This window comes from Bos indicus, chromosome 19, assembly GCF_029378745.1.
Source record: "Bos indicus isolate NIAB-ARS_2022 breed Sahiwal x Tharparkar chromosome 19, NIAB-ARS_B.indTharparkar_mat_pri_1.0, whole genome shotgun sequence".
Taxonomy (NCBI): Eukaryota; Metazoa; Chordata; class Mammalia; order Artiodactyla; family Bovidae; genus Bos; species Bos indicus.
Window position 1 is genome coordinate 51,458,073 of NC_091778.1, and position 19,790 is coordinate 51,477,862.

The 19,790-nt window shown below is 50.0% G+C and overlaps 2 protein-coding genes across 2 annotated transcripts; both read right to left on the reverse strand.

Annotated features, from left to right (window-relative positions):
• On the reverse strand, positions 1-1,835 carry UTS2R (urotensin 2 receptor). The gene has a single exon (XM_019980679.2). The coding sequence runs from the start codon at positions 1,640-1,642 to the stop codon at positions 488-490; it is 1,155 nt and encodes a 384-aa protein (XP_019836238.1). The 5' UTR covers positions 1,643-1,835; the 3' UTR covers positions 1-487.
• A 10,677-nt stretch (positions 1,836-12,512) lies between these two features.
• LOC109573326 (testis-expressed protein 19.2) lies at positions 12,513-14,539 on the reverse strand. Its single transcript, XM_019980487.2, has one exon. The coding sequence runs from the start codon at positions 14,068-14,070 to the stop codon at positions 13,015-13,017; it is 1,056 nt and encodes a 351-aa protein (XP_019836046.1). The 5' UTR covers positions 14,071-14,539; the 3' UTR covers positions 12,513-13,014.
• Positions 14,540-19,790: the final 5,251 nt, after the last annotated feature.

Sequence of the window (19,790 nt, forward strand, 5' to 3'; positions counted from 1 at the left end):
TCAGGGAGCTCAGCGTTTATTGTTTCAGGTGCTGAAGCTGTGCGGGATGGAACCACATGGCAGTTGGGAGAAATGGGTGCCACCGGGGCCATGCTCATGCCAGGAGGAGGGTCCCACACAGGCAGCTTGTGTGGCAACATGGTGTCACCTGCCACGGTGTACCCTGTCGTGCGTCAGGTACGCAGTCACGTCTGCAGGGGGCTGGTGAAGACTCCACTCACCACGGTCTTCAGGAGCTGGCCCTGAGCCTGAGCCTCCTGCAGACCCTCACAGATGGACTGGGTTGGGGGCACTTCTGGGCGTTATGAGGAAAGTAGCTGCACTGATGGAGCTGAAGTGAGTGAGGGGTGAGGGAGAGCCAGGAGCTTTCTGGAAGAGGACTGGGGAAGGGAGGCAGACCGTGGGGAGGGTGGTCCAGGAGAGACCTGGGCCCCAGGGGCCACTCCCCACAGCCTACCCCCAGGGCCCACAGGGAGGCTGGGGACGCTCAGACGCAGAGACTCCCGGGGACCGCCTGGGACAGTGCGATGGTCTCAGTGGCTTGCTGGCTGCTGGAGGTCACGGAGCGACCCGAGCCGAGCTGGCAGCGGGTGTGGCCCTGTGGGAAGCTGCGGACGCCCACAGGCCCACTGGTGCCCCTGCTGTGGAGCGAGCGTTGGCGGTAGTCACGGTAGTTCTTGGTGAGCAGCGTGTAGAGGAAGGGGTTCACACAGCTGTTGCCATAGGTGAGGCAGGTGGTCAGGTAATTGACGATGCGGGCGGAGCGGGGAGCGAGCGGTGGGGCCCCACGGTACTGGGCAAGGAGCTGCCACAGCCAGAAGGGCAGGAAGCAGGCCCAGAAGAGCAGCACGATGCCCAGGATGAGGTAGAGCACCCTGGGGTTGGGCAGCCGCCGCGTCTGCGTGAAGGAGGCCCGCTGCGACAGCCAGTAGGCCCGGGCCAGGCGGACGTAGAGCAGCCCGATGACCACACCGGGCCCCACAATGCTGGTCCCGAAGAGCAGCGTCAGGTAGGCGCGGTGGGTGCGCTGGCCCCAGGCTGGCAGGCAGAGACTCTTGTGGCCCCTGCGGACCAGCCGGATGGCCAGCATCATGGGCAGTGCCAGCAGCAGTGCCAGCAGCCACGTGCCCAGCGCCAGGACCTTACGATAGCCCTTGGAACGCTGCACTGTGTCCAGCGGCCTCACCACGGCGGCATAGCGCTCCCTGCTCATGAGGGTCAGGGTGAAGATGCTGGCGTGCATGGTCAGGAAGTCCAGGCTGAAGAGGACGCGGCAGCCCACGTCGCCGAAGTGCCACCTCTTGGTGATGTAGGTAGCTACAATGAAGGGGATGCTGAGCAGGTAGAGGAGGTCTGCCAGCGCCAGGTTGATGACGTAGACGTACATGGAGGCAGAGGTGTGCAGGAAGCGGCACATGACCGTCAGCGTGTACACATTGCCTGCCATGCCTACCACACCCATGGCCGAGAGCACCACCCCGATGGTGCCCGTGGCCACCAGGTCTTCCAGGGAGTTGGGCTCCGTCGGGCTAGCCAACGAGCTGTTGAGGGACGCATTGGGGGCACCAGGCAGCTCGGGCATGGCGCTGCCCATTGTAGCCGGCACCAGGAACCTGCTCGATGGCTCTGGGCTCAGTGCCATCTCTGCCACCTCACACTGGGCTTGGGGCTGGGGCCTGCTGCTCCTTTAGGTAGAGAGGGGGCATCTGTGGGCAACAAGCTTGTCCTGCAGGAGAGGATGCTCATTAAAGATGCAGGTCAGGCACCCTTTCCCACTCCCAAGAGGCCATAAGAGGCCACAGTTCCCACCAGGCTGGGAGGCCTGCAGAGGGACAGTGCTCACCAACTGTGATACCCCCTGGGGGACTCTCCATGCAGAACTCTAACACTCTGCTTCAGTTCCCCAGCTATCCAGGGGGACCAGAGTACCACCCAGACCAGTTGCCCCCCATGCATGCCCCAGTAGCATTCTCACCCTGGGCCACAGTGCAAGTTCAAAGGCCTCTCAGCTGGATGGCCTTTCCTGAAAATCAGAGCACAGCAGGCATGAACCAGGATGGTTCACTCCTGGATGAACCAGGAGTTCTCACTAGGCCTTCTCACTTCCTCATCCCTGAAGGGCAGGGAAGCCCGGCTGACCCCTATGTCTTCCTCCCCATATAGTTCTCCTGTATGTTTTAAGAAAATACATTTTGTTCAGATTGCAAAAGTAATATCTGCCGACTTTAAAGTTCAAATAGGAAAATATGTTAAAGAGGGGAAAGCCCTCATAATCTTCCTTTATTCACATGGGGGAAATAAACCTGATCCCTATATCCTACCACACAAGAAAACAATTCAAGGTGGACTGTGTACCTTATGTAATAGATTAAATCAATTAATTAATCAAGCTCTGGAAGAAATACAGGAGAATATCTGCATGACTGTGGGTAAATGAAGATTTTTCAAAAAAAAAAAAAAAAAAAGCAAAAAATGCTTGCAGTAAAAGACCCACCAATTGGATTTCATGAAAATTAAGAACTTCACTGAGAGAGTAAAAGATGTAAACCATGGACTGGGAAAAGATCATCAGAAGACACATATCAGACAACGAACTAGTAATCAAAATATGTGAAAGAACTACAGATCAATAAAGAGCAATGACTCAACTGAAAGGAAAAAAAAGACAAAATTTGAACAGGAAATTCGTAAAACTGCTGGGAGGACATGAAGGAAATGAACTCCTGAACTGCTAGTGGAGGACAAGAACAGTGCAGCCGCCTGTGGCGAACAATCTGGCACCCTTAGTAAAGCTGGACACACGTCTGTCCTCTCATTCAGCAATTCTACTCTTAGGTTTATGCCAAGAAAAATTAGTGCAAATGGCCATAAAAAGCAAGAGTGAGAACGTTCATAGCAGTCAGAAGCTGGAAACCACCCAAACGTTGGTGAATAGTAGTATGGATAAAGAAACTGACACCCCCCCCCCAATAAAAATGCTCCAAGGTGATGAAGAAAATGAAATTATTGAACAGTCAGCAACTTGATGAAACTCAAATATGCTCTGTTGAGTGGGGGGATGAAACAGAAACCATACACAAAAAGTACACACTGTATAATTCCCTTTACCTGAATGAAGCTGGGGAAAAGAAAAAATCTCTATGAGTGGTTGAAGAGGGTGTCAACTGGTAGGGGGCACCGGAGAGCACTCCGGGACGGACGTGTGCTATGTCCTCATGTGGCGCTGGTTACACAGGTGTTCTGGTGGCTCAGATGGTAAAGAATCCGCCTGCAATGCAGGAGACCTGGGTTTGATCCCTGGGTTGGGAAGATCCCCTGAAGGAGGGCATGGCAACGCACTCCAGCATTCTCCCCATGGACAGAGGAGTCTGGCGGGCTATGCATTCCATGGGGTCCCAAAGAGTCAGACACGACTTAGCGACTACGGACATGTAAAAACTCCTGGAGTTGCACACTCATGACCCGTGCTTACTGGGTGAAAATTACCCTCATGAGAAAAAAGAGACCTAAAACCTGAATACTTGAATGAGAGGAGAGGCCCCTTTATGGCCCAATCTCCCCACATCTAGGGATAATGTGGCCGGATAAAACTGGTTCCCGGTTTTTTCCCTCTACAGGTACAGCGTTCGCACTAACATGGATAAACTCGGGGCGTCCAACTGAGCACTCGGTGCAGAAGGGCAAGCTGGGTGTAGAGACGCTGTCCTAGGCCCCCTGCCCGTGGGACTTGGCTCAGCCTTGGGTCTGGCGAGGGGAGCTGGGGTCTTTCCTACCGGCCCGAGGCGCCCTCCGCGGCCGCAGCCCCCAGTGGGTTCTGGTTCCAGAGCCCTCCCGCAGGGGCTACCGCGAACCTGGCGGAGGACCTCCCGGGAGGGACGCGAAACAGCCGCCGAGCCCACCGCGCACACCTCACCCTCTCCACCCTCCGAAGCGCCACGCATCTCCCGGGGGTCCGCTGGGAGGGCTTCGTGGCCGAGCGATCCTGCAGGGGATTGTGCGGGCCAGCGGGGAGGGCGCCCCGCCCCGGGAGGATCCCGGCCCCTTCTCCCGCCCCGCACCCTCGCAGTGCCTGCGCCCACCTCCGTCACCGGCCGTCAGGTGTGGGCGCCGAGCACCCTGGGGTCGTGCTCTGGACCGGCGCTTAGTCGCTAAGCGTCTCCAAACACTCGGCGCGGCACGGGAACCTTTCCGAGGGCTCTGCCCGGTAGGGGCGCGCAGAGGACGTGGGGGCTCCCAGGGGCGCGTGGTGGAGGGGAGCCCGCCCGCCGGTCTCGCCTGGAGAGCCGCGTTCCGCGCCCAGGCCCCTGTCGCCGGCGCCACCTGCCCGGCTGCCAGCTGGGAATGCGCGGCGGCCCTGCGCCCGGCCCGGATATTAATAACCCGCGGGAGGGGGGCTGCTAGAGAGGGGGCGAGGATGCGCTGCGGTGGGGGGAGCCACGGAGGCCCAGGGACGGGAGGGCAGCAGGGGCGGGAGCGGGGGGTGGCAAAGCGAGAGGGCAGATCACGGCGCAGCTGGGACTCCAGACGCATCCATGGGGTGAAGCTCAGTCCAGCCTGGCTGGCCCCACCGCGGAGCGTCTCTGCTTCCCTTCGCCCTCTGCACTCCACCACCCCTCAGTTTCCCAAGCACTGAGCCTCGGACTCGGATTCAGATTGTCAGTCAAGCCCTGGACCCTCCTCTGCACCTGTGGGGGACGCAGTGGGTGGAGGGTGGTTCTGAGAGACCCATGCGAGGCCAGGACCCAGTGTCATTAAAGACATTCATAATGTGCACTCGTCACTATTTCCAAAACCTTTTATCAACACAAACCTTTTATTGTCCCCATTAGACAACTCCACATCCCATTCCCCCAGCCCCTGACAACCACCATTCTCCTTTGGTCTCCATGGATTCCACTACTCTAAGGACCCGCTGTGAGTGGGATCATACATTCGTCCCTTAGTGTCTGGCTTCTTTCACTTACTATGATGTCTTTGAGCTTCCTTCATGTTGTAGCAAGGGTCAGAGTTTCCATCCTTTTCAAGACTGAAGAGTATTCTGTGAAGACAGAAGAGTGAAGTATTCAGAAGACTGAAGACTATCTTCTTTTTCTTCTTTTAATGTATTTATTTATTTGGCTGGGCCAGGTCTTAGTTGCACCATGTGGGATCTAGTTCCCCGACCAGGGATTGAACCGAGGCCCCCTGCACCGGGAGCATAGGGTCTTAGCCACTGGACCACCAGGGAAGCGCCCTGAAGAATATCTTCTGATTCAAGGTAAATCACTTTGTTTTTCCCTTCATCCCTGATGGATGATTTTGGTGATGGTGACTAGTGCTGCTATGAATATTTTGATTTATAATTTTCTGTTCCTTTCATGCGTCATGGTCCTTCCTTTATTTCTTTGAAAAATCCTAACTGTCCTTAGTTGTCAGATTTTTTCCAGATGACTCTGTTTTTAGGAGCCCTGGGGCCCTCAGAGTACTGCTCTCCACTCCTCATTGTCCCTGAGCCTGGAGGCCCCTGGCATGGGGGTGTGCTTGAGTCACCCCACTGCTTCTCTTGGACAGGTAGACTCATAGGCAGGTCTTCCTCTCATCCTCCTGTCCTGTGGGCAGGTGATTCAGGCTGGTCGGCCTCATGGTGTTCAGGCTCATCTGCTGCCTTTGGTCCAAACACCCTGTGACCAAAGGCATGCCCAGGTCACAGAGAGAAGCTTCCAGGAACACCGCCAGGGTTAGCTGCTGGGGTCACTGAGCAACCTGGCTTGACATAGGCCCTCAGGGCTGCAGGCTGGGAAATATGGATGATCAAGGACAGCATCTGTTTAGGTGTTGGTCAGCTCCCTCCCCATCTCAGAGCAGCCTTGGTCTCATCTCCTGGTCACGACGTCCTGCAGAGCCACAGGCCACACAGCCCATGGCCTCCTCTCTGGGAGACCTGAAGGTGCTGGTGGCTGATATGTCCTCTCAAGGGACATCATCAGGGAGATTATCTGAAACTCTTCCTCTATTGCACTGTCCTTAACCTGGACCTGAGAGGACCCGAATGGCTCCAGTGGTCAGGGCTTGGGGCTTGAGGAAAGAGGGCCAGGATCCTTCAGGGAGATGGTGCTGCTGTCCTCGGGTTAGTGGACCACATCCCTAAGATCTACTGTGTTCTTTGCAAACTAAACTCTGCCTGTCTCTGATTCACTTTATGGACCATTAAATCATAATCATAAAGCTCCCACTTTCCACAAATGTGACTTTAAACTTTGCTCTGCATTTAATGGGGCTTCCCTGGTGGCTCAGATAGTAAGAAATCTTCCTGCAACGCAGGAGACCCAGGTTTGATCCCTGGGTCGGGAAGATGTCCTGGAGAAGGGAATGGCTACCCACTCCAGTATTCTTGCCTGGCGAATTCCCTGGACAGAGGAGCCTGGCAAGTTATAGTCTATGGGGTCACAAAGAGTCGCATGACTAAGCCTGTCTCTGATTCATTTTATGGACCATTAAATCATAAATCATAATTATAAAGCTCCCACTTTCCACAAATGTGACTTTAAAGCTTTGCTCTTCATATAATGGGTTCATTATATTTTTAAATGATCATTTTTCTGCAAGAACTCTTTTCCAACTGGATTACTAAATTAGGTGGAAGATGAGATGCCATAGGCTGAATCTGGCTTCGTGGGGTCTCTTCACAGGTGCCCACCCAGCCTGATCACAGACTTGTCAGAGGCACATCTTGTCACTGTCCTGTCCCCCCAGCCCCTAAAAAAATGCCTTGGAAAGAGAAAGGGAAGGGAGTAGGACTGGGGGTGGAGGGAAAACAGGCCTCAGTGCACCTGTAAGAGTCTAGGCCAGCCCCTTCAGGAGAGCAGAGTGGAAGGAGTCCAGAGTTGGGCAGAAATGGCCCACATAGCCTCACCAGTCACTGACAGAGACTGTCTAGGGCCCAGCCGGGGGGCCCATGCCCCAGAAGGAGGTCCCAGAAGGGACACACCTGCTTGGCTGTCCCTCCCCCAGCTTAGGGCCCTTCTGCAGTCAGTAGCTAACTGTTTTCCAGGAGATTCTTCCCTTGATGCCGCTGCTAATGTTGTTACTTGATTTCAATTTCAGAAACAATTTCCCCAATCCTTGCCTCAAATACTCAAGATCTGAGACCCAGCTGGAGGGATGAGGATTGCAATCAAACCAATTAAAACCTGTCCAGGTCTCCAGCTGGAGGCGGGCCCCTGTAGACTAGCAGAGAGCCTCCAGCATCTGAGCAGTCCAGGTGACTGAACTCATGAGAGTTCAGAGAGGTCCCGACTATAAATATTCGGGTTTGGGAAAGCTGGATGCAGGGAGAGGGAAGAGAAATGTCAAGTACACACAACACTGTCTCTCTCACTGTTGACACTGGGGCCCCTAGGGGAGCCCTGTGGCACTTCTGCCTAGAGGAGAGGTGCTGCAGGTCCGGCGCTGCTGCCTCCCAGGTCCCAGGGGGCCATTCAGGCCTGGTAGCCTGTGGAAAAGGGCCCCAGTTCAGAATCCATGAATACACAGTTTCATACTGTGTATTCTGAGTGAAAAGGCTGGATGCAGAGGCCCCGAGCGCCCTTATGGGGATGGCAAAATGGGAGTTGGTGCAGGAGATGGATAGAAACCCCAGGGCCTCCAGTTCTGTCCTAAAAGCAGGACAGCCAAGGCCACGTCCTCACATTCTCCGTGGGCTCTAACTCCTGATTCTGTCCAGGGAGCAGAGTACAGAGGCACCGCTCCCCTCAGCATGGCCATCACGCTCCTTCCTGCCTCCTTGGGAAACCAGAAGCTCAGGGCCCCACCTTTGTGGGGTCCTTCAGCCCCACCCCTGAAAACAGCAGTGGGGAGGGGGGCCTGGGCCTCCAAACTAATGGAGGCACCTCTGCTGCAGGCAGAATCCAAGATAGGGGGTCCCTGTTCCTACAGGTCTCTCCTGGAGTATTTAAGTGCACGCTCAGATAGACTTTGGGTTTAAAAATCTCCAGGACCATCATCACCATCAACTTTACCACCACCTCCATCACCACCACCTCCATCACCAGCAGCAGCAGCAGCACTGTCAGCAGTGGCAGTATTGTAACCTTCACTCAGTACATGACACACACCTGGGTGCCTCCGTCTAGCTCAAGTGATGGTATTTTTCCATAGTTGCTTCCAATGGTTGTTTAAGGAAATAATGCATCCCTAGCCCTCCAAGTTCCCATTCTCCTCTCTCCCTAGAGGCACCGCTGTCCTGACTTTGTCCTGGTGACTTTTGTTTTTGATCATGTCTTTTCCATGTGCAATTCATAATGTGCTTTAATATTGTTGTAAATGGAACATACTGTACCTATCTTTTTGCACTTATATTTTTTCTCTTAACCTGATCCATACGAGCTCACTCACCCTCTGAAAGGCTCTGTGATGCTCTGCACCACACACCCCAACTAATCTGGCCTTTCCTAGGGCCAGATGTTGAGCAGAGTCAGGCAGAGAGCCCTGGACCAGATACGGAGATGGCCAAGGACGTCAGGACTCCAGCTGCCTCGGTGTGGATCTGGGTGCCTTCCCTGGGCAGCTGCGTGGCCTCAGGGGAACGACCATCTCTCTGTGCCTCAGTTTCCTCATCTGTAAAATGCGACTAAAAGTAGACCTTATCTCATCTGAGTATTGAGAGATTTAAAGGAGTTTATGCTTATAAGTGCTGGTGGCTCTCAGTAACCACTGGTGGTCAAGACAATGATGGCGATGAAGAAGAAGGTGACGCCATGGTCCCTGCCTTTAAGAAATGTTCGGTCTAGTGAGGAGAGGAGCCACGATCACCTTTCATGTGGCTGCCCAAGACAGAAGGGCAGCTGCATCTGGGCTGTGTTTGGCTCCTGGCTGAGTGAGGGGAAGAGACAGACATCCCCTCTAACCACAGAGGGGGGCTGGTCCAGGAGGGGGTCCTGGAGGAGGGGGCTCTGTGCTGTGGGACTGCTAGGACGTGGCAGGAAGAAATGATTTTCCTAAATCATAGGGGTCCGTGTGGTATGACCTGCCAGGCACAAAGCTGAAGCCCCCAGAAGACAGAGATTAAAGCTGGAACAGGCCACAGTCTCAGCTCAAGCCAAGGAGTGGTCAACCGTCCCCTGGTGCAGTGAGGTCCTGGGTGCCTGGACATCTGCCCTGTGCTACCATGGCCTGTGCAGGTCAGGGTGTGGCCCATCAGCAGCCGCAGCGCAAGGCCCAAAGGCCCCGAGGCCTGGGTCTTCAGAGGGTCAGACTGCAGGGGAGGGGGTGCGTGCCTCCTTCACACCATGCTAGGGCGCCCACGGGAACATCTGGACCCTGCGCCACCTCCTCAGGTGCTAGCAGTGACTGTAGCCCAGTCCTCAGCTGGTGTGGGGGTGCCTGACGTTGGGGTAGGGAAGTCTCAGTCCCTAGTTGTCTTCCCTGCCTAACACAGAAACTTCTAAAGAAGCCCCAGAAACATTAGCAGATTTCTGCCTGTGGGTTGGGGCAGGGACCCCTTTCCTGAAAGCGCACGCTTCACCCATGTTGCCCCCAACACAGAAATCATTGCCGTGGCAGGACAATTTGTGGAGACACTTCGTCCTTCCTGCAGTGTTTCCACGAAGGGCCCAGGGTCTGGGCACTGGAGAGCATGGACCACCCCAGAAACAGAGGCTCCTGCAACACAAAGATGCCCCAGGCCCCAGGGGCAGGGGTTGGCTTGGACCGGAGCAGGTCCCTCAGAGGCGGGAGGAGCCCCAGGCCTGGTTGTGGTCAGCAACATGGACACACATCTTGATCGTGTCCATCAAGCTCCTTCCCTGCGCAGAATAGAAGGAGATTTGGCCAGTCCTGTCCTCCTGCTTCCCTCAGAAATACCAGAAGCTCTGGGGTCATAGGTCCCCACCCCCACCTCACCTGCTGGGCAGCTGCTCTCAGGGTGGTTTGGAAAAACCATGGCGTACGTTGTCCAACCCTCTCTGCGGCCCTTCCCAGGGCTGGGAATGCTGCCAGCGCTGCAGTAGATGTTTCTGGAGGGGGCCTGCACCACAGATGGTGGGATGCCACACGCCCTGTGCCATCTCCCCTCCCTTTGGACTCAGCCTCTCTGTCCTGTGCTCTTTCCAGTGCTCTCGGCCTAGTTCCTCACAGAGACGCACACCAGGTCTGACCTTCTGGGGCCGGCGCACCATCGACTGATAAAATATAGAATTAAATTTGAATTGCTGATCAATGACAAATTACTTTTAATGCTATTTGGGACACCTGACAGGAATATCCCTCCACAGGCACCCAGGCTGTGAATGCAATAAGCGTAATTATTTGTGCTGCTGCTCTGGATTTGAGAGAAAATCACCGTGTAATTGTATACAGTGGGAAGGCCAGAGCTGACTGTAGCTGTTTTAATGGAAAGAGTGGATTAATTCACATTGGAGCAGCATGACAGGGCTGGCGGGGCGGCAGTGGCGGGGGTGGGATGGTTGGCACTGTTCCTCACAGGTCCTCTGAAAAGAGAACGGACAATTACCCCTACTCTGGGCCAATGTTCTACATGTTTTACATTTGATTTTTTTAAATTGCAGTGAAATTCACATAACGTAGTTAACTATCCAGTGGCTTGTAGTACATTCACAATATTGTGCGACTATCACCTCCATCTAGTTCCAGAATATTTTCATCACCTCAGAAGGAGACCCTATATCCACTAAGCAATTATTTCCTCCTCCCCTTTTCCCTCAGTCTCTGGCAACCATTCATTGCTATTGTTTCCATGGATTTGCCTATTCTGAATATTTCACAGAAATGAAATTATACAATGCAAACTCTTTTGTGACAACTCCATTCACTTATCACAGTTTTCAAGATTTATCCATGTTGCAGCATCAGAACTTCACTCCTTTTCGTTTTTGCTTTAGTCACTTCAGTCCTGTCCTACTCTTTTGCAACCCCGTGGACTGTAGCCCACCAGGTTCTTCTGTCCATGGGACTTCCCAGGCAAGAATACTGGAGTGGGTAGCCATTTCCTTCTCTAGGGGATCTTCCCAACCCAGGGATCAAAACTGTGTCTCCTGCATTAGCAGGTGGATTCTTTACCACTGAGCCAACAGGGAAGCCTCATTCTCTTTATGGCTCAATAGTAACACCCCACTGTATGGCTAGATTACAGTTTGTTTATCCATTTGTCAGTTGATGAACTTTGGGTTGTTTCCACCTTTTGTGAATAATGCTGCTAGAAGCATGTGGGTATATGTTTTTAAATTATTTGGGTATATACCTAGGAGTAGAATTGTTGGGTCATATGGAAATTATATGTTTAATTTTTTTTAGGATACACTTGATCTTCTTTCATCTTCACCATTATCTTGTGAATTGATGTTTTTCCCATTTTCAGATGAGAAGAGCTGAGGAACTGGCTGTAGCCTCTTGGCAAAGAGCTGGGGCTCTTGCTTGGGCTCTATTTCAGGGCTGCCTCCTCCTGACCTCAGCATCACTGCAGTACTGCAAAGCAGCTGGGTCATTTAAGAAAAATAGCCTGCCTCAAATAAGGGTTTGCTGGATCCATGAATAAATGGACTGTTTAACCTGGAGGGACAGAGAAAGGAGGGGATGAAGGCAAGACCACGCTCTTTACTTGGAAGAAGAGCCAGATATACGTTCAAATACAGACTCCAAGTCAATAAATGCCTACAGAGTTATGAGATCGTGTTGAAATGAAGTGTTTTGAGTGGCTGCTGTATCAATGCCTTCCCTCCATCTAATTAGCATCAGATGTCTTCAAGACCTACCTGGAGATTCACATCTGAAAGGTATGAGAGAAAAAGACTGTTCCCAGATATCAATGAAAGGACCTTACTATGTTAATACCTAACATAGCAGCAACTCCCCAACTCCCACCCCTAGAGTAGACCCTTAGACTGCATCTTTCACTGAAAGAGACAGCTCATCTTTGAATCACTGGAGGCTCTGCCAACCAGACTCCGAGCAAAGGACTGTGGAACCCTCTAGATTGGTTGTTTATAAGGAAGAGAAGTTGCCAGCTAAGAGCTTCTTCCTGGCCCACAGCACTCTGCTGACAAGACCTCCAAAGCTTCCTTCTCCTGTAAGTCTGTGCAAAGCATGGAGAGGCTGATGCACACGGTCCCCCATTTCCCTCTCCTGTGTCGTGAACATTATTAGCAATTTTTGTGCATGGTTCTACCTCTAGTTTTTGTTTATTTGTTTGTTTTTAAATATCAGGGGCACAAATTTAGAGTGACTAAAATCTGCATTTGATGACACAGTCTCATTGTTCAAAGTATGGCTCTTTGTTATTTTAAGCATGTGTGTATGTATTAGTTGTTTATAAATAATGTGATAAACACCTGTAAGCACTATGAGCCAAAAAACTGACCAGAATCCTCATCTGGCCTGTGCTGCTCCACTCTCTGTCCCCTGCTCCCAGGGGACTTAAATCTGTAAAGGTGACTTGACCGGAACACTGAGACAATAAGGACTAGCTGAGGATGAGTTAAGACAGGGCTTTGATGCACAACTCTTAATACTTTATTAAATTAAAACAAGAACTAAACTGTCAAATTGCATTAAAAGGCCAACATTTAAAACCGGGCCTTCTCTCGCTACAGAGCAGAATGTCCAGTGCTGCTGACAGGGTCCTGTGGAGACCCAGAGACCATCTGGTGACCCTGTCACCCAAGACTGAGAGTATGTATCCCACCCATGGCATTTCTCTACAAGTCGAGGGCACAGCTCTGCACCCTACTCTTCATGCCACATTCTGCAGCAGTTGTTCACACCAGCACATCCTTGTCGGCTTCATGTTCCTAACTCCTTGATAGTTGGCTTCTCTCCTCAATACTGATATTTCTGTTGCTTCCTTGTTAGGCTATGGTAGGTCCCATTTCTTAACCTCTGGCCACTCACCATTTTTCCTCCCCAGGCCCAAGTCCCCATCCATTGCTAATGGTTACCTGGCTTCTGTGGAGTGGTCAGTCCTTCTAGCCTCTGATGTTCTGGGGAAGCCAGGACAATGGTGACCACGTGGACCTCAGTCCGTCAGTTCTGGGACCCTGGGTTGAGGGGCTGGAAATGTGGCAGCTCTCCCAGGGCTGAGGCTCCCATAGCAGCCAGGTTCTCCCCAGGCTCTCTGGGCCCACTGGTACCGGCATCCCCTCCTTGGGTGGAGGACTGTGGCCTAGAGGCTGAGTCCCCCTCCTCAGGCTTCCTCTTGGCCGAGGGTGAATAAGAAAGGATGGTGAATCCCCTCTTAAGCAGGGCTGAATCCGCAGGCACCAGCTCTTCAATCTGCCCTGGAGGGGAGGATTCCAGAATGATTAGCTTCCAGTGGTGCAGTTCCTGCTTCTGGGGTGCATCTTGGAGTCTCACCACCCACACCTCATCAGGCTCCAACAGCAGTTTCCAACACTGGCCTGGGGTCATTCGGACCCCTCTTGGCTTCATCTTCTGGAGGTAGACAGCATCATAGCGGCCCACTAGGGAGAGGATCTGCAGGTCCAGTAAATAGGCTTCAGCCTCAAGAGGGTCCATGTCCTGTGTGGTGCCCAGCTCCAATACCATGGGCTCTCCTGCAGGCAAGTCCACTTTGAAAAACCCCTCCCATGGAATGGAGGGGCTTGGCCAGTGGGAACAGGTAGGGATTTCCCCAAATCTCCAGGGAAGGCCCTGGGTCCAGTCAGCATCTTCAGCATCCAGGCCCAGAGGTGCCGCATCCTGAGGCTGCAGCTCAGTGGGCACAAAGTGATCATCTAGGTCCATGTCTTCTGATTCCACAGGGCCTGACGCCAGGGTGTCCAATCCCCAGCCCACAGACTCGCCCTGTGCAGGCTCCCATAGGCCCTGCGCCCAGTTTGGCCCCATCACTGGGGATGACCCTTGCTCAGACCCTGTCTCTGAGTTATCCATAAGCTCAGGGTCCCAATCTCCATCTTCCAAGTCTTCTGACTCTAGCTGCCGCTTAAGGTCCAGAAAGGCAGCCTTGTAACAAGCAAAGCAGATCCTTAGCTGTCTGCCATGTTGAAGCTGATACCTCCAGGATGCATGGAGATAGGACATGCCCTCTGCCGCATACCGCTTGCTGACTGGAGGGCACATGGCCAAGCTGTCTGACTCCTGAGACACAGGCAGAAGAAGAAGGACTAGCTGTGATTTTCGAAGATCTGGTCCACAGAAGAGGGCGCAGTGAAGAGCAAGGGTCAGGGAGGAGGGGCAAGAGAACAGAGAGGAGAAAGATGAGGATCACCAGGAGAAGAATTTGAGGTGGCGGTGGATGAACTGTGTCCCGATCCAACAGGGACCTGTAGAGGTTGGCAGGGAAGAAACTCTGGAATTAACTTCTGCTGATGCCAGGGCTCGGTTCTCTGGGATCTGCAAAGAAAAGCAGTGAGGTTAGGGCGCCCCCAGCAGGTAGGTGGGAGCAAATCACACAGGGAGGAGAACCTGACCACATCTGACAAAACCTGAGGGAACCTCTCAGGACCTGACAGAACCAGAAAGAATCACTCAGAATCCGAGGTTCCTGTCAGAATCTGACCAAATCTGACAGAACCCGAGAGAATTGGTCAGAACCTGACCGAATCTGACAAAACCTGAGAGAACATGTCAGAACCTCAGAGAATCTGTCAGAACCAAAGGAAACCTGTCAGGACATGACAGAAACAGAATTGATCAGACCCTGAGAGAATCTGTCAAAATCTGTCAGAAACTGAGGGAAACTGTGAGCCCCTGAACAAATCTGACCGAATGTGACAGAACCTGACCAAATCTGACAAACCTGTTGGAACCTGTGAGAATCTGTGAAAACCTGAGGGACACTGTCAGATCCTGATCAACGCTGACAAAACCTGATTGAAACTGACAGAATCTGAAAGAATTGGTCAGAACCTGAGGGAATCTATCAGAACCTAAGGAAATCTGTCGTAACCCAACAGAGAGAATTGGCCCGAACCTGAGGGATCCTGTCAGACCTGACCAAATCTGACTGAATCTGACAGAACCTGAGGGAACCTGACAGAACCAGAGACTCGGTCAGAACCTGAGGGTCCTGCCAGATCTTACCAAATCTGATAGAACCTGCCAGAGACTGACAAAACCTGAAGGAAAGTGTTGGAACCTGAGAGAAAGTCAGAACGTGAGGGAGCTGGTCAGAACATGACCAAATCTGATAATACCTGTTAGAACGTGTGAGAATCTGTGAGCACCTGAGGGAATCTGTCAGAACCTGAACAAATCTGACAAAACCTGACTGAACCTGACAGAATCTGAGAGAATCAGTCAGAACCTGAGGGATCCTGTCAGACCTGACCAAATCTGTCCAATCTGACAGAACCTGACTAAATCTGACAGAACCTGATGGAACCTGTCAGAACCAGAGAATTGGTCAGAACCTGAGGATCCTGTCAGATCTCACCAAATCCAATAGAACCTGCCAGAGAATGAGAAAACCTGAGGGAAACTAACAGAACCTGATAGAGCCTGAAAAAACCTGAAGGGACCTATTGGAACCTGAGAGAATATCAGAACCCGAGGGAGCTGGTCAGAACCTGACCAAATCTAACAGAACCTGACAGAACTTGTTAGAACCTCTTGGAATCTGATAGAGCTGTCAGAACCTGAGGGAACTTGACAGAATGTGTCAGAACCTGATGGAAACTGACAGAACCTGAGGTATCTGTCAGAATCTGAACCTTATAAAACCTGAAGGAGCCTGACTGAACCACCCCCACCTGAGCTAACCTGTCTGGCCTGAGGCTACGCTGGATCACATTGGCACTGCAGGCTCCAAGCCCCACACTGTTAGTCTGTAGGCCCCACTCTTCCACTTCAAGGAGTTCTCACCCAGCTTGGTACCGCCCTCCTGTGGGTACACGTGGGGAAAGCAGGGAAGGGATCCTGCCTAAGCATATAAAGAGCCATTTCCCATGGTGCTCTGGGCTCAATATTTCCCATGAGCCTCAGCCCACCAGGAAATGAAACTGCTGAGTCATTCTCACTTCCCTCATCCCAGGAGAGCCTGTGTAGCCCCCAGAGAGGGCAGTCTTGTTCCTCTAACCCTGTCACCAGGGTGATTGTTCCTGTGATATTTGCTCCTCTGAGGGCTGAGAAGACTGTTCCCATTGTTCTCTTCATTCTGCAGGTTTCTGAAATTGTGTGGGTGATTCTCTCTCTTATGGTTATTGTCCCTTTGTGGGTCCCTTGGGTGACATACTTGATCACAGAGCCTGTCTTTCTGTGGTTAAAATGGATTCTTTCTTGTATCTCTTGATGAAAGTTTCTTTATGAATTCCAGAAACTGTAAACTGTTATTTACAATTTAGGCATATTTCTGGCCCTCTGACTTTTCACTTTTAAAATAAAGGCTCTTTACCTATAAATAATAAATAATTGCTGGAGAGGGTGTGGAGAAAAGAAAAACATCCTACGTTGTTGGTGGGAATGTAAACTGGTACTGCAAGTATAGAGAACAGTATGAAGTTTTCTCAAAAAAACTAAAAATAGAGTTGTCACATGATCCAGCAATCCCACTCCTGGACATGTATCCAGAGAAGACTGTAATTTGAAAAGAAACATGCACCCCAATGTTCATAGAAGCACTATTCACAATAGCTAAGACATGGAAACGATATATATGCCCATTGACAGGCAAATGGATAAAGATGTATCCCAGGTGGCACTAATGGTAAAGAATCTGCCTGGCAATTCGGGAGGTACAAGACATACAGTTTCAATCCCTGGGTAGGGAAGATCCTCTGGAGTAGGAAATGGCAACCCACTTCAGGATCTTTGCCTGGAGAATCCTATGGATGGATGAGCCTTGCAGGCTACAGTCCATGGGGTCGCAAAGAGTCAAACATGACTGAAGCAACTTAGCATATATGTATAATAATCCATATATATATACAATGGATTATTATTTGGTCATAAAAAAAGAATGAAACATTGCCATTTACAGCAACATAGACGGACCTAAAGGTTATCATACTAAGGGAAGTCAGAAACAGAAAGACAAATACCATATGATCTTATATGTGGACTCTAAAATACAGCACAAACAGAAACACTCTCACAGACATAGGAAACAGACTTGTGGTTGCCAAGAGGGATGGGGGATGTAGGAGAGAAGGATTGGGTGTTTGGGATTAACAGATGCAAACTATTCTATAGAGAATGTGTAAACAAGGTCTTACAGTATAGCACAGAAAGTGAAAGTGAGCCTCTCAGTCCTGTCGGACTGTGCAACCCTGTGGACTGTAGTCTGCCAGGCTCCTCTGTCCATCGGATTTCCCAGGTAAGAATACTGGAATGGGTTGCCATTTCCTTCTCCAGGGGATCTTCCTGATGCAGAGATCAAATAGTGGTCTCCTGCATCGCAGGCGGATTCTTTACCATCTAAACCACCAGGGAAGCCCACTGTGTAGCACAGAGAACTATATTCAACATCCAGTGATAAGCCATAATGGAAAAGAATATGAAAAAGAGTGTATATATGTGTGTGTGTGTGCTTAGTCACTCAGTTGTGTCTGACTCTTTGTGACCCCCACGGACTGTAGCCCATCAGTCCCCCTCTGTCCATGAGGATTCTCCAGGCAAGAATACTGGCGTGGGTTGCCATGCCCTCCTCCAGGGGATCTTCCAACCCAGGGATTGAACCCAGGTCTCCCATATTGTGAACAAATTCTTTACCATCTGAGTCACCAGGGAAGCCCAAGAATACTGGAGTGGGTAGCCTATCCCTTCTCCAGGGGATCTTCCTGACCCAGGAATCAAACTGGTGTCTCCTGCATTGCAGGCAGACTCTTTACCATCTGAGCCATCAGGGAAGCCTATATATATATATATATATATATATATATATATATAAATAAATATATAAAAATATAAAAATATATAAAAATATAAAAATATATAAAAATATAAAAATATATAAAAATATATAAAACTGAATCACTTTCCTGTACAGCAGAGATTAACACAATACTGTAAATCAACTAATACTTCAATCAAATTTTAAAATAAAATAAAGACTCTTTAAGTGAACACTTTAAATATTAGGCACTGTTTTTAGACCAGTTTTGTCTTCATAGCAAAACTGAGGAGAAGTTACAGAGAATTCTTATACTACCCTGCCCCACACAGCACAGCCTCACTGTCAAACTCTGCACCACATGGTACATTTGTAACCATCAAGGACCCTATAGTGATGCACTGTTATCACTCAATGTGAACAGTTCGCATTTATCACTCAATGTGAACAGTTCGCATTAGGGTTTACTTTCAGGGCTGTTCAATCTATGGATTTAGACAAAAGGTTAATGACATACATATGTAGTAGTTTTACTGTCCCTGTTCTCCCCATTTAACTCTACCTATCCCCACCCCTGGCAACCACTGATATTTTTTTGTCTCCATAGTTTTGCCTTTTCCTGAATGCTGGATAGTTGGAATCAAACAATATGTAGCCTTTTCAGATTGACTTCCTTCACTTTGTAATATGCCGTTAAGTTTCCTCCATGTCTTTTTATGGCTTGATAACACTTCTTTTCAGCGCTGCATATTCCATTGATTGGATGCACCGTAGTTTATCTATTCACTTACTTAAGGACTTCTTGCTTGCTTCCAAGTTTTGGCAATTATGAACGAAGCTGCTATAAACATCATGTGAAAAAACAAATCACATGCAAGTTTTTGTGCAACAAAAGTTTTGAACTCATTAGGCAAATACAAAGCAGTGGGATTTCTGGATCACTTGTTAAAGGTATGTTTAATTTTGTAGGAAATCCCTAGTATTCCAAAGTGGCTGCACTATTCTGCATTCCCACCAGCAGTGGTTGGAGAGTTCTTGTTGCTCTACATCCTGGCCAGCATTTGGTGTTGTCTGTATTCTGGATTTTGGCCATTCTGATAGGTATGTAATGGTATCTTATATTGTTTTAATTTGCAATTCCATAATGACATATAATGTGGAGCATCTTTTCATGTGCTATCTGCCATCTATATACCTTCTTCGGTGAGGTTTTTATTTAGGTTGTTTGCCTAGTTTTAAATCGGGTTGTTTATTTTCTTATTGGTAAGTTTTAAGAGTTCTTTGTTTATTTTGGATAACAGTTCTTTATCAGATGTGTCTTTTGCAAGGGCTTCCCATGTGACACTATGGTAAAGAACCTACCTGCCAATGCAGGAGATGTAAGAGATGTGGGTTCTATCCTTGGGTGGGGAAGATCCCCTGGAGGAGGGCATGGCAACCCACTCCAGTATTCATTCCTGGAGAATCCCATGGACAGAGGAGCCTGGCAGGCTATAGTCCATAGGGTCAAAAAGAATTGGACACAACTGAAGCGATTTAGCACACATGCACGTCTTTTGCAAATATTTTTTCCCAGTCTGTGGTTTATCTTCTCATTCTCATGACTGTCTTTTGCAGAGCAGAAGTTTTTATTTTTAGTTAAATCCAGCTGATGAATGATCTCTTTGATAAATTGAGACTTTGGTGCTACATCTAAAAAGTCATGGCCATATTCAAAGTCATTTAGATTTTATCCTATTATCTATTAGGAGTTTCACAGTTTGCACTTTATATTAGGTCTATGATCTACTTTGTGTTAGTTTTTTTGTGTGAGATCTGTGAATGGATTCATATTCTTGCATGTGGATGTCCACTATTTCAAGCACCATTTGTAAAACAGACTATCTTTTCTCTACTATATTGCCTTTGCCTCTTTGTCAAAGATCAGTGGACTATATTTTTGTAGGTAACAGACACTTTAAAACACAGACTTGTTTAGAGTCTGGTAATCAATGTTAAATGTTTCTTTTGA

Bases quoted from the DNA above. Each gene is read 5' to 3' on its own strand.
- UTS2R (XM_019980679.2), bottom strand. From the start codon at position 1,642: ATGGCACTGAGCCCAGAGCCATCGAGCAGGTTCCTGGTGCCGGCTACA.
- LOC109573326 (XM_019980487.2), bottom strand. From the start codon at position 14,070: ATGTGCCCTCCAGTCAGCAAGCGGTATGCGGCAGAGGGCATGTCCTAT.